We start from the raw sequence: 15,558 nt of genomic DNA on the forward strand, positions 1-15,558 counted from the left end.
GACATCCTGTAAAGTTACCATGTGAAAATGTTCTGACAGGATGTAAAGATTGCGGGGCCTGAGGTCCAATATTGGCCTGAGGGTGCCATCTTTTTTGGGAATTAGAAAGTATAGAGAATAAACTGTTCCTATCTGAGATTGTGGAGCTGATTCTATTGCTTGTTTGAGTAGTAGAGATTGGACCTCTTCTTGTAACAGAAATGTGTATTCTGTGGTTAGTTTGTGAAACCTTGGTGGAATGGTTGGAGGAGTGTTTAGCAATTCTAGGCAATAACCATTGCAGATAATTGATAGCACCCAGTTGTCTGTGGTAATATTTTGCCAATTTGTGTGGAACTGTTGTAGTGTTCCCCCCACAGGAGAGGTGTGGAGTGGAAGGTAGTGCGTGAAGTCACTGTTTTGGGTGTGTTGCAGGGTGCTTACAGGTCTGGAATTTTCCTCTATTTCTAGTGTTTTGTCCTCTGTATGTGCCTCTAAACTACCACGTTGGTTCTGTGTTTGGTAGGCTGGTTTGTTTGAGAGGTTGATGCCTCTGACGGCTGTGGTCTGAAACCACCTCGATATTGAGGTTTACAAAAAGACCCCCTATATGGTGTAGAGTAGAGTGCACCCATTGCTTTTGCTGTGCCGGAGTCTTTTCTTAGTTTTTCGATTACTGTATCTACCTCTGGCCCAAAAAGATGTTTTTTGTCGAAAGGCGTGTTTAACACAGCCTGCTGTATTTCTGGCTTGAAACCAGAGGATCGGAGCCATGCATGTCTACGTATAGTGACAGCGGTGTTGACACTCCTAGCAGCGGTGTCTGCTGCATCTAGGGCAGATCTCATTTGGTTGTTCGTAATGGCTTGCCCTTCCTCCACTACTTGTTGAGCCCTTTTTTGGTGTTCCTTGGAGAGATGCTGTATTATATCTTGCATCTAGTCCCAATGGGCTCTATCATAACGAGCTAATAATGCTTGGGAGTTGGCTATTCTCCACTGATTTGCTGCCTGGGACGCAACTCTTTTCCTCACAGCATTGAATTTCCTGCTTTCTTTATCAGAAGGAGGTGCATCTCCTGAGGACTGACTATTTGCCCTCTTCCTGGCAGCGCTAACTACAACAGAATCAGGTGGTACTTGATGGGTGATATAATCAGGGTCAGAAGGTGCAGGTTTGTATTTCTTTTCTATTCTAGGTGTTATAATGCATGCCTTTACTGGGTCCTTAAAAATGTGATCTGCATGTCACCATGCCTGGGAGCATTGGTAGGCATTGATACCTAGAATGAGTTGAGGATAATGTGTTGAATAAAAAATCCTCTTTCAGTGGCTCTGTATGCATGGTGACCCCATGATATGCTGCAGCCCAAGCTATGACCTGGTTATAGACAGTACTATCTTCAGGTGGTGATGGTTTAGAGGGGTAGCTGTCTGGATCATTGCTTGGAATGGGATCAGGGTCATAAAGATCCCATGGATCAACAGTGTCCTGTTGTGAATCAAATGAATGAGTGGGCGAATGCATTGGTGTAGGACTGGTGGGAGGAGAGGTAGGTAGGTGCGGAGAATGAGGAGGAGAAGACCGAGGAGGTGGTGGTGGTTTCTCCTTCTGTTTTGGCACTTTAGCTGGAGGCTGCAAAATGTCCAATTCCTCTTGAAATGCTAGCTTCCTCTTTGTTTTTAAAGGAGTTGCTGTGAGAATTCTCTCTGTTTCTTTATGGATGTGGATCCTGGATTGCCTTTCACCCATAATTTGTAGTATTGGTTCTAACTCTAACCCCTCTTCAGAGGTTTTGTGGCTTTAAGTCTTTTCGAAAGTCCATGTTCCTCTGTGTATGTTGGTTTATTCGGCTCCGAAGTGTGTTTTTTCGGGATCGAAAAAGATGAGGAGGCCGAAGGTTTCGGCTCCGAAACTGTCTTTCTTATTTTCGACTCCGAAAATTGATGTTTGCTGGAGTCGGAAACTGAGCTTTTTGTTGTCTCCGAGGTTTTAGGAGGAGTGGCCTTTTTCAGTGCTGACCTGGGGGGTCGGTCACCGACAGTCTTTTTTCGGGCAGAGCCATGGCCTTCCTGCAGTGGCGTACCCAAGGCCTTTTATTTCTGTTTTTGTGAGGGTGCAGGGGCAGATGTACTCACATGTTGTCCGGCTGTGACTGGTCTTTCTTCCTCTGATTCCTGCTCCGACTCCGAATCTCGAACTGAGACTGCTGTCTGCATTAATTCTCCCTCTTCTACGTCAAGATGTTCCCCGCTCTTTGACGCCATTTCGAGCCTTCTTGCTCTTCAGTCTCGGAGTCTTTTTCGATCGGAAGGATCGACAGGCCTCGCAGTTTTCCTCCAATGGTCTGGGGAAAGGCAGAGGTTGCAAACCAGATGCTGGTCTGTGTATGGGTACTTTGTGTGGCACCGAGGACAGAATCGGAATGGAGTCCGATCCATGAGGCTCTCCACGCGGTCGGCCCGACTAAGCCAGAGTTGGGCATGCGCGCCCCGAAGGGCGAACAGAGTTGTTTCCCGATGGTACTGCTGTGTCGATGGAAGATTATAAATCCGATTTAAACGATACCGACGAAGTGAACGTTTTTTACGTTTTCCAAATTGAAATCTCAGAGCGAGAAGGAAACACGTCTGAACCCAACGGCAGAAAGAAAACAATCTAACAATGGAGTCGATGCCCATGCGCAATGGAACCGAAGAGGAGGAGTCACTCGATCATGTGACTCAAAAACACCTCTTCGAAGAAAAACAACTTGTAACACTCCGAGTCAAACACTAGATGTCGGAATCCTATGCACAGCACGTGTATCTGCAACTATACATGCCATCGAACATATATATTGCCACCATCACTTCAAACTATTATCAGAGGAAAGATTTTGATGATGGGGAGAAGATAGATGAAATGCATAAAAAGGTTCAGTAAAGGATTTTTTGTCAACTTTTCAAAACAGGTTCACAAGTACAAATGTAATCAAACATTTGCTTTTTGTCTCCACAATTTATTTATATTGCATTACGGCTCACGGAAGATAGTGTAGTGCTCTGGCTACAGCAGGTGGGAACGCCATAGCTACTGTGGTTCCTGGAAACTTGTTCTATTGTCAATGGGTCTCCCTACATCTGAGAGAGATTCCCTTCAGAATACGCCATTGCTCATGCGCTCTGACACATGCATGAAGCATCAGCTGAACCAGCCAGCCTTGGAAGCTGCAGAATAAGCATGCTCTTCTCTGCTGTTCTGCTCTTCCTTCTTTGGTCCACCAGGCCAAGCTTCCTACCCTCCATTATTTTCTGTAATGCATGGGGCAGGGCTGTGTAGGTGTTGTAAAGGGGGAATCAGACACTCTATACTCACCAGGCTGCAGAGAAACCTGCTGAAGTGATTCAGTCTCACACATTCATAGGAACAGAAAACAAGCATTTGCAATGCAATAGGTCTCACATTTGCTTGAGTTAGAGCTATTGACACTGTAAATTCATAACTGGACTTTTCTTGCCACATTAATTAGATAACCCTGCCAGATAATTTGGTCTTATCCTGCCACATAATTCCATTGGCCCTGCGTATAACTAAAGCACTCCCATTTACCTTCTTCCTCTATATGCAGCCAAAAATGAAAATGCTGCCATTTAGCTCCCTAATTTAAATCTGCCATGCTAATTCTAACAGAATACCACTTTCACCACCCCACCATCAGAGCTGCTGACTGGCTAACACAACTCCCCCAAAAAAGACACAAGATCGCCAAGGAGGAGTAACGAGAGAAATAAACTAGAAGTGGCACCCAAACATATCATGATTGTTCAAACAGTCATAGTGTAATAAGATGTTAAGTTGGCCTGAATCATGGTCATAATTGCAATAAGGAGAGATTAATAAAACATATACAATTATTATGTAAACCCAATAAAAACCTTTATCAGAAATAAACGTTTGGCATTATTCTGTAATGCTCAGAACCCCTAGAGAATCCCACAATGAAAATAGCATTTGTAAGAAACATATACATTTAACCATATAGTAAGCCCCTAAAAGGCATAACCACATGAAAACAGAATGGCAGAAAGTAATGCAGTGTAACCATATATTTACTCACTAGAAAGTGTAGTGCATTACACATTGTGAAGGCTAGTAGGCCTACCGCAAAGATATAACAAACAATGCCCTTAAAACAAAATTGCCAGCTGCAAAACAAAAGTCCCAGCAATGAAAGAAGTTAAAAAGACACTGAATGGTGGGAGGGGTTATTATTTTGGGGTCTCCACTAACCTAGTGTGGGGATCCAGGGATGATGTAGACAGAAAGAGCACGTCATGGTGAATGTTTTGAAGGTGGTCTCATTGTCCTGGGAGCTATGAGCAAAAATGTTTTGTAAAGGTAATGCCCTGCAAAGCATTTTGGGGTGTGTTTCAGTGCCACAATTATTGTACCATGTTGACTAATGGTTAAAACAGCCCCGAGAGGACACCAGAATGAAAACAGCATTTGTAAGAAACATGGTCATGTAACCATATAGTTAGCCTATAGGGGGCATAACCAAATGAAAAGAAAATGGAGGGCGAAGTGCATTACACATTTTCAGGCTTAGCATGCCTAACTGCAATGATATTACAAACAAGGCCCTCAAAACACAAACTACTCCCAGCTGTAAAACAAAAGTTCCAGCCATGAGAGAGCTTAAAAAGACACTGAATGGTAGGAGGACACTAACATAGTGTGGGAACCGAGAGATGATGTAGACAGAAAGACGTTGTCGTAAAACGTTTCGGTGGTGGTCCCATTTTCCTAGGACCATGACAGGCTGAGTTAAGGGCAAAAATGTTTTCTAAAAGTAATGGCCTGCAAAGCATTTGGGCGAGTTTCCGGATTACAGTGAATATTGTAGTATTGACCTGCTGTGTCAGGAGAGCCGCTTTGAGGATTTCTGTGTTTTTTTTTTACATAAAGCATTTATCAACTACAAGCGTTTCTGTGAAAGTTATGGAGCATGAAAGGGAGAGCCTAAACAAATGAGTCCGATTAGGTAACAATGTGAGCAGTGCTTCAATACCGCCAGTGGACTTCGCGCTGTTCTGTGTTGTGAGCGATGGCAGCGATGGAGCACAAAGCGGGAGAGACAAAAAGTTCACCCACGTTGAAGTATAGTGGCAATCGTGCATTAAACCATGTAAAAGGGTCAGTCTGCAAGGTGGGAACAAAACCGCCCCAAGGAGGGACAAACATAAAGCATTTGCCAATGACATCAAGGAATTTTTGAAAGGCAAGCCCACGAACGAGTAAAAGTCATCAGCGTGAGATGGGCGTGGTTAAAATCCCACAGAATACATAGGTAACCATCTACAAAGGAGACCGCTATCCAACCCCGTTACTAGCCCCACAATACCTGGGAACCTCCAAAGGCGCATGGTCGGTTCTGAAAGGAGTACATCAGGCCAGCAGACCCATCGAACAAAGGTGCAGTGAGGAGAACCCACCTACACACCCGCTGACAGTCCAAGTATGGAGAGAAGAAGGGAGGGAAAGAGTGGTTTTGGGTCAACAAAAGTACCCAGAAAGGGAACGGGTAGCGACGGTTTTACCCCCAAGACCAATGGGCAACAATTGAAGTGGTAAGGATCAACCCGCACACGGCATTTTATCCATCTGCTCCTGGAATATCGGTGGCCTTCGGTCAAAACTGGAGGATCCCGCCGTAATACATTTTTTCAGCACTTTTGACATCTTACTCATACAGGAATCCTGAGCAATGGAATCAATACCGATAATCGGATTCATAGAATATCATAACCCAGCAACGAAAACAAATAGGCCCGGTAGGCCAAAGGGAGGCCTTGCCATCTACATTAGTACCAGCCTTTTAGTAAAAATCTCTGAGCGTAAGGAGGAAAACCAACCTTTCCAATTTCTCCAGCTAGACGATTGGGGGAAAAACACACAGGAGCCATTGATTCTGGTCAACACATACATCAATCCTAAAAATAAAAAAATCGAAGCAAATACATTTCTAACGCAACTATTAAGGATAAAAGGTACAGTAAAATCAGCATTCTGGTTAATATCGGGCGATTTCAATCTCGGCTTATTTCACATCCCCAGTGAGGATCACACCCAAACAGTGGCAAGAATGCCTAGCCAAACCCTCCCCAAAAAACTCAGGAAAGACAAAATAGTGGGGAGTTTTATACGCACCTGTGAATTAGTAGGCCTCTTCGCGCTAAACGGACGGAAATGCCCCGATATCCCACCGGCATGGACAAGATTCTCCGGGAAATCAGTCTCCTATCTAGACTACACTTTAGTGTCCCCTGCTTTATATAAGTTAGTAAACACCTTCACCATCATGGACCGCACGGCTACCTGGGCGTGCATCACCAGCCCAGGTCAGACTGGAATTCATGCTGGTCAAACAGTCGTTAGCCCGTCCGGCGGCATACATTAAATGCTGCTACAAATTGAGCCGCGCTTCAAAGGGGTCTTTAGCCAATCTAGTCTGGCAGGAAATTATCCTAGAAAGAGGGAACTCCAACTACATAAAATTCCTAGAAGAGAGTAAGAGTCTTCTGAAATTAGATGAGGTATGGAACAGGTCCTTACCCATCCCCATTTTCAATAAAGTAGTGACTAAAGCGAGTAAATTACAGAGCCGGCTAGAAGACAAGACCTCATTGTCCCAAAGGGGACATAGTTGGTTGATCCTTAATTCCTACAAAACATTTAAAGAATCACCACTTATGGCGGGCCCGTACTCACGGAAAATCAAGCAACCCTTTCTCAGACTTAGGCTGGGTGAGGTCCCTACCTTAGACCTTATGCCAAAATGGATGAAGGAGCGGCAAGCAGACTCCCAGGAGTGCCGTCTCTGCCATCTAGCAGATGAAAACCTGATGCATGTGGTCTGCATTTGTCCAGCCCTGGCGGCCGAAAGGAGACTCTTGCTGAAAAAAGAATTTAACGTCTTAAGAATTAGATCCTGCAGACAAGTACTAATTGCAGCCTTTAACCCTCAAAATACTATATTGAACATTAGGCTGGTTCAATTTCTGGAAATTTTCACTCATAAAACCACGACCTCTCGAAATGTCCAGATAGAGGGAGGGCGGAAACGATAGCGAAATTCATATAATCTGCTTTGTATATCCTAAAGAAGGGAAGGCTCCTATGTAGTTCACAGAGTTGCTTAGCTCGTGTCATAATAAAGTCCGGCTTCAACAATCAGACGTAAGTAGGGGTAGATAAAATTGATGGAAGGCCTCCCCCCACTTTGTCTTATTTTTACCAATGTCTCAGTTGTCTGCCACTGTTTTCGTTAAATTTCTCGGGGAACAATATTTCATATAGCTTTTCATTTTAAACATAGGATTTTATCCGGCGTTGTATTCATTTTACATTAAAAAAAAAAGATTGTTCTGTTGTCTCATTATTAATACTCATAGCACCAGTATGTTCCTTTCTTAAAATCTGTATATAGAAGAAAAACTCACTAACCACTTCACCTAAAGCTAAAGGACTGTAACTGCCTTTTTGCACTAAAATTGTTCTGTTAAATGTTTATGTGGAAGGAAAGTTTTATGGTTTTAACTAACTAATAAACTTGTGTTTTACCCCCCATACAATAGGTCGAAAAGTGCTTGCACGCTCGACCTAAAAGGAGCTTCCCACTACCTCAGAGCTCTGAATTGTGACACCCTATTATGCAAGTCGGCTCATGGGCAGAGATTTGCATCTACACCATCTTTTTTGATAACCATTTTCATTGCCCTTAAGTAACCTAAATTTGATGTACTGTATTTACTGTAACAAATATTTCATTACATTTTAATATCAAAGATTTCCATCAAAAGACATCACCATTCACTGTTATCTTATTTAAATCTTACACAAGGGCTCATTAAATATTGCCTAAGTAGAAGGGAAAATTAAGATGCCAGCCATAAGCATTCTTATGGCAATCAAAGAAGTATAAAATTACGGTACAACTCGATATGAACATTCTTCATATAAATAAAAAAATATTGCCACATCATTAAAAGTCATCAGAAAAAAACAGTCTGACAAATAGAGCTACAATGAATACCCTCAGACACGAAGGTGCCAAATCTGGCTCTTCAGACATTTTAAAAATGACTGGAAATTATTTGCAAGTGACCCTTCTATGCAAGAGGAATGATATGAGGATACCCTTGTGAGAGCAGCGACCAGGTTTTCCTGTGGCTGAGCAGAGCTCGACAGATACATTCATACTCCAGAGGACTGTCATGACAGAGCTGTCAATTAACCATGGTCTGGGGTGATCTGGAGACATGGTAGTACAAGTACCTTATTCCAGATGGGAACAGACTGGTTCAGAAAGTAAATAACGCACAACTTGAGCCATCGTCCAATGACGAGCAGATACTTAAAAATGAGCCAATCTACCTGATCTAAGTGCTATCCCCAAAACCAGCGCAAAATGGGGAAAAATGAAGATACTGGCAGTGCGCTTCATAATTTCTCTACTCTCAAACTGCAATGGCACAGATATGATTTGGCAAGAAGGATCAACTATCCCCTGCTATAATGTTCTTGACACCCAACTCCCAAACCTGGATCGTTGTTTAAACAGTACAAGTACTAATTCTATTTCACTGTATTCTTAAAGAAAACATGCCTGTTCAACATGCCAAGGCAGAGTTCATTTTATTTTAACTTTTGCTGTGATCCAATTGGGAGCAATTTCATATTTTGTGTAGCTTACCAAATTGTATAAACAAAGTGAACTGATGTAAGGAAAACAACAGATGAAGCAGCTGAAATACCTTGTTATAGCATTACTCCTATTAAACCAATGAGAAAAAGTGTGTATAACATGTCTTTTGGATTAAATCAGTGAAGCAGTACAGGCCTTGTCTGGCTGTCCAGGGTACCACCCTGCTTAACCATCTAAAACCCTTGCTCAATCCACCCCCTCTAACTCTGTTTTCAGTCAATCATTAGCTCCATATCCAGAGCACCCCACACATCATCCTGCTTCTGATCCTTCTTGCAACTTAACCCCATACCGTGACATTTGTTCCGCACTAAGCTGCCTGCAATACCCTCCCTTCCCGATTCAATCTTTGCACTCAAGTCAAACTTGCTTTTCTTGAGAAATAACATGGCTGACATTAGAAATCCCATGCAGACTAATGGATCATCCACACTGTATATAGAGCCTGTAACAGTTTAAATATAGGTACGGTTGCTTCACTCACCAATCATCATCCACAATTCTAAGCACTTCTACCTAAACTGCTGCTTACTTATTTAACGAAAAATTGTTTTCCTCAGTACTTTTTTTGAAGAAACGCTTCTGCAGTCTTGATAAGTACAAAACACAAATAGAAATACAAATGTTACATTTATTATACACGTTAGAACTGTAACAGAGAAGTGTAACAACTGATCTAAGAAATGAATTATAATGAGCTACAAGCAAAATGCATTTGAGAGTACTGAAAAATGCATACAAATGTATTGAATCCCAAGAACATGAACATTTCCTGGTTAGGTTAAAGAGTCAAAACTCTATGCAAGTAGACCAGCTTCCTTACCAAACTAATATCACGCCACTCATTCGGAGCATCTTCTTGGTGTTTTGCAGGCTCTGCTTCATGTTGAATTGGCAGCACCCTTTCTACCTCAGCATTTCCCACGTTGTCATCAATCACTCCACTGGAAACGTCTTGGTCTGCTGTAGGTGCAGCTTCAGCTGGAGTGAGCGCCACAGTTACAGGTTCCGTCAACACGACTTTCACTGGTTCCATTGGGAATTGAGAATGATCGCTCAGGTCACTGTCCACCTCAATAAAGCCGTCTGTTAAATAGAAGGTGTTTTATTTTCACTTATCTTAAAGTTAATGATCTATACATTTTGTCCTCTGATACAAGAGCCATTGGAAAGTTGGTTGAAAAGATTTCAGGACCAGTTGCTTAAAATAAAATGCACAGGTGTAAAGAAAACGCTATATCATTATTGGACATGTGAGTATGTATGAAAGAGTTTTACGTATATTTAAGTTAATAGCGTCTGATAATGTGCAGTTGTGGTAATTCAGATTCATATATTCCCATTGATATGTATGGTTTTTCAACTATTCCCTCTCGGACACAATGTAAATGCAGGTTCATTTCCTCAACTACGGATCAGGGATTCCATCCTTTGAAAGAGATAGAGAAAGTCAACATTAGAAAGTTCAGTGGCAATACTATTTGAAGGACTGAACACTTCATCCTTTGCTACAGGATTCAACAGGAGCCAATTATGACCACTTTGCAGATATTCTATACAGTACTATGTTCAATATTTAATGCAACCAACAGGTTTTGAGTATTTGTAAAGAGAAAATGACTGAACCTCGAGCCCAGGATGGCAGATTTCACTAAGAGGGCGATCTCCTTCTCTCATTTCCTCCAAACTGTGTGACACTTCGTGTTTATTTATTTGGGAGATTTATAAAATGAGGTGCATCTCTTTCAGCCAATACAAAGCACCAGAAAAGATAAACCACAGGAGAACTTGTCTTGGGAATACCAACCAGGTCTCTCAGTATTAATAATGGTAAGGAATATACGGTGTACTTCATAAAGAGGAAGTGCTGATTGGGACCTTTTGTTATAATGACCAGTGACATACAGGTCTGCTGAAGGGTGCTCATCCACTAAACTCTCTCACAGGCATCCAAATGAGCGTCACATAAAATAAGGTGCAGCAATATGGGAGTCAACTAAATAATACAGGTGTCAGGCTCTGCAATTCTATGCACCCTTCCATTTTAAATGTGCTACTTAGGAATATCTCAATTGGTTGGGATGTGTCAGATCAATTCAAAGTTAAGGAACTAAGCTGGGGTTAGCATAAAACAAATAAGTGGAACTACAATCTCTTAAATGATATCCCACAGCAAAACAGCCGTGCTGCTCCTATTGGTCCAATGGCACCTAGTTCATGCATGTATTTGGAACGCACTGTAGCAAAAACATCCTGTATAAAAAACACAAACAAAACATACCATCAGATTCAGAGTCGCTCCTTTCACACAGAGAAGCATCATTGCTGACTTTCGCTTCAGCACTTTTTCTGCTGCCTGAGACTGCAGAGATACAACTGCCCTGCAGGGATGCATTGACATCACTTTGCAGTAAGTCAGCTTTTTCGGTGCATTCAATAGAACCTTTGGTGCCCAAGTCACTTGAAATTAATGAAATTGCACGTGTAGGAAATGGCACTGCATCTATCATGCTTTCATCATTCGTCATATCACTGGGAGACAAATTTGACAGAGGAAGAGGTTCAATGTCGAAAGAGCTATGACGTTTTATTGTCTCCTTTTGGGTGGAAGTGGAAGCAAAAATAGTTTCTGCATGTACCATTTGGTCGACATCCAAGCCAGGGCTTTTTTTATTTAGTTTAACAGTTTGTGTGCTAGATACTGTTGTGGTGTGAACAGGAAGTGTGGGTTTCTCCTGTGACTTGGTTTCCAGTAGCAAATCCTCATCATCTGAACTGCTAATCACAAGAACTTTGCTGCTCGGGGTCACATCAGTGTGTGTGCTGGTTAAATTTGTGGTATGGACAGGAAGGGTACGTTTCTCTTCTGGCATTACTTCCGGCAGTATATTCTCCTCATCTGAACTGCTAATCACAATCTGTTTCTTATCAGTCGTATTGATCAAAAATGGCTCTTCATGGTCATCAGTTTTATCATCTTTATTCAGAGCCTCCTGAATAGCCTTCAAAGTTCTGGGTGACAAGTTCCCTTCTGCGAGGCCTATGGACTGGTATGACAAGTCTATACTATCAGACACAGCTTTGGGCTGGACAAAAGGCACAGTCTTGTTTACACTCCCAGTATCCTCATCTGAGCTGCTTTCCATCATGGCTGCCTCAATGGCCAACACGGTTCTAGGAGAAAGAGGAGCCAAATCAGCAGTGGTATCCTCTTTTTCTGGCTTAACAGGTGATGGTGGAGTGGTGCCAGCATCAAAGCCTTCGGTTATTTCATTACACAGTGGACGAGTGACCATCATAGAAGAAGATAACTCGGGCAGATCTTCTTGGCTAATCACCTTTTTTGACTGCAGTCCTTAAAAGAAAAAAAAAGAAAAACACAACCAGAAATATTAGGAAAGCATTACTTTAAAAGCCTATTCAAAACAACATACCTTCCTCTTGGCTCACTTGGCTTCAATCTCTATCAATGTATTCATGGAACATAGGTTAACATTCTTCATCTTATTGATTTTATCAATGTCAAAGTTATTATTAACATGTATTTCTCCAAGTGTCCAGGCAGTCTCAAAATGCAGTGACTCCACACACAGTGAAAATATTAATTATACTGATGTACAAAAATAAAGATTACATGGTGAGAGTGCGATTACTGGTGGGTATGTCGTTGTGTGCAATATGATTAGCGCAAAAGAGTAGCAGAACTTCAGGAAACAACACACACATTCTGGCTTGTATTTGTACAATAACCCTTGTTAAAAGATACAATTTGAATATCACACGCATTTCAAACTCAATTATGTGCAGATGACAGGGTGATTTATTCCCAACTCAAATTACACATATTACCAGTGCAGGAAGATGGGTTCTTTCTGGTTGCAGAACCAATCCCACGTTTTGCCTGGGTTTGATGCAACTTTGACTAAAGTGCACTGGGATTCTGCTAACTAGGTTCCCAGTGCCAGTGTTCCTTCGCCAAAAACATGACCCCTGGTCACTTGATCCCCAAGTGACTAGACCTTTAGCACCATTTGTAAGTCCCTAGGAAATGGTACCTCTACTATTTTACCATTACTAGTAGAGGGTCCCTAAGAGTTACAGCACAACTTGTGCCACTCTAAGGGGTCCAGTACCAAGCTCAAACATTCTGTCATTGCATACTGCGTGACAAGGTGCTCCAAAAAGTGAAAACACAACATGGCACACAGCCTGTGTGCCATGTCCCCTAAACACTGCATGTAATATTTGTAAGTCACCCCTACAGCAGGCCTTACAGCCCTAAGGCACGGTGCATTATATTACGTGTGTGGACATATCTGTAGGAGCCGCTATGTCCCTGCTATGTCTTTGCCGGTTCTTAGACATAATAAGTGGAGGACAAGGAAGCCATTTTAAGTTCGTTCTTGACACTGGTCAATACGAATTCCCCAGCTACAAGATGGCTTGGCTGAAACCAGGGATGTTTGGTATCAAACACCTCGTATTAATAAACCCTCACTGATTCCAGTGATGGATATATTAACACATGCACCCAGAGGGCACCTTAGAGGTGCCCCCTGAAAACCTACCAACTGCTGGAGGGCTAACTGACTAGTTCTAGTCAGCCTGCCACCAACAGACGTCCCAGGGACGAGCGCCTTTGCTCTCTGGAGGTGAGGAACAAAAGCCTGCTCTGGCAGGGGTGTTACACATCCCTCTCAACAGGATGACCTGCAAATCTGCATTCCAAGGCGGAAGGCTTCAAAGAAGCCCGCTGCCTTTGGTATGCAGATCTGGCATCCTTCAGAAGGAAGATTCCAATCTCCCATCCCCAGATCCCATTTGGCACCTGGACAGCTATGCAGGAGGCGTGTTGCATTTGCAGGATAGACACATGCCTAGGATGACCAGCCTGAGGTGAACACAGCCTTAGGAATTCTGCCACCTTGTGTATGGTGGAATTAGGATCTCTGGAACAGGGTGATGCCCGCGTCCCAAAGGAAGTGGTCATCTAGGAGGCACAGTGACCCCTAAGGTAAGTACCCCATTGGTTACTAGCCTTCACGCCTCTTAATACCCCCTATATTGAATGTTTAGGATAACCCCTGATACCAGGACCTCAGATCTTCGCGGAATACAAAAAAAGGAGTGGACAAAAAGGCTGCCGACATGAGAACCGAGGAGCACAACATGCCGTAACACATCTCTGCACCCAGGCACCCCAAAGCCTTCCTAGGTGACCAAATGGTGTGGTCGTAGACCATGCCCCCATACTCAGTTTAATCTTGGCGAATAGTCCCGTAAGTCGCTGTGAAGAGCCGGAATGCAGCACGTTTCTCCCTCATAGGATAACATTACTGCACACAAAAATTGCAGCGTGTCAACTTAAAAACTTAAGTTCATAACCCGAAAAGTACTCAAATAAATCCAGGTATCTAAATTTATATAACAGTATGCATTATTTTTATAAATTAGTATTGGATTTCTTTATTGAGTGTGTGTCTCACTTACTGCTTATGTATTTGCCTTACATGCTTAGCACTACCCTCCGATATGCCTAACTGCTCGCCCACACTACCACAAAAGAGAGCATATAGGGTGTCATTTGTGCCTCTGTAATACATTTGAGGTTTGCCTGGACTCTTTGCAAAGTGTACCTCTTTTTGATCCACTATATAAACAGCCAGCTTCCTACAATCCGCTTTCTGCTAGGAAAGGGAAGGTCCCCTTGCTGGCCTTCCAACTCATCATCGCCAAGGTTATACTCATTCATCTGCACCAGGAACAACAACCATCTGTGTTATGGTTTTGGCTTAGTTTTCTGGCTTTTAAATGTTTAATTCAAGTCTTAATTAATCTTGATCAAAGCCAAAGGTAATATGACCAACATGCCCATATTTGTTTTTGTGCAATCAAGGCATGAGTTTAAAGAGACAATAAATTCTGCATATTTTTACTTGTTTTGCCTTAGATCGGATTTTAGCACTCCCCAAGCTGTCAATATGTTCACTGCAGACTGCTACTTCTTTTTGTCAGCATAATTAGGACATAACATAAATGGTAAAAATAGAACTTGAAGATGGTGGTCGTGTAGTGGGATTTTGCAGGGTTACGGACGACATCCTCATAAATTTTTGACTTTTTTGCACTCTGTCACTTTTGCACCAAGCCAAGGATCACATTGCATAAACAAGACGTTTAACCTACGCTACTATACCTTTTATGAGGACATAATGAGCTGTGTCCTCTGACATCACCTTCCTGCTTTCTACATTTTTCAAGAAGCCCCCTTCACTCTCATAGAGAGCCTGGATGTCTCCAGAGCTCTGGTTATTCATTTCTTTCTGCACAGTCTCTATGTGCCGGTTCAAAGTGTTTTTCTTGAGTAAACCTTTCAGCTGGTACTGTGAGAAATCATTAGACTCCTTTAAAGAAAAAAGAGCTTGTAAATTATTAGGCAGATGAGGAACAGAGTGTACTAAGACAGGATTAACACAAAGAACGTTTCACTATTAGAACACTTGGATTTTAAACACAGAACCTTTTCCTACTCAGTTTAATTGTACAATAAATCCAGCAATTTCATTAGTTGGAAACATTCTTTCAGAAAGAACATTAACTGTGCAAATCCTTCACCTTCACAAGAGCAAACATCTGAATTACTTCTGTTTGCTTTCAAAAGGTTCAAACAAATGACAACAGACAAGATCCAAAAATTCACTTAAGATAACCTTCTTACAAATCCATGCCAAGGAGGGTGTATTTTTGCTTTTTACAAGAACCGGCCCTGGCTTGTACTTTAGAGGATCTCTGCAGGGTGCATCCTGCTTTCATGGTCACATTCTTTCAAA

At 42.3% G+C, this 15,558-nt stretch overlaps 1 protein-coding gene across 3 annotated transcripts in view; it reads right to left on the bottom strand.

Annotated features, from left to right (window-relative positions):
* The window catches only part of ERCC5 (ERCC excision repair 5, endonuclease), a 163,153-nt gene that overhangs the window by 90,787 nt on the left and 56,808 nt on the right, over positions 1–15,558 (bottom strand). For all 3 annotated transcript variants that reach the window (XM_069204561.1, XM_069204559.1, XM_069204560.1), the window contains 3 exons: positions 14,925–15,132; positions 11,010–12,083; positions 9,552–9,814 (listed from right to left, as the gene is read on the bottom strand). In XM_069204561.1, the coding sequence (XP_069060662.1) occupies positions 9,552–9,814; positions 11,010–12,083; positions 14,925–15,132 (1,545 nt within the window). The remainder of the gene's footprint in view (positions 1–9,551; positions 9,815–11,009; positions 12,084–14,924; positions 15,133–15,558) is intronic.

Source organism: Pleurodeles waltl, chromosome 8, assembly GCF_031143425.1.
Source record: "Pleurodeles waltl isolate 20211129_DDA chromosome 8, aPleWal1.hap1.20221129, whole genome shotgun sequence".
NCBI lineage: Eukaryota > Metazoa > Chordata > Amphibia > Caudata > Salamandridae > Pleurodeles > Pleurodeles waltl.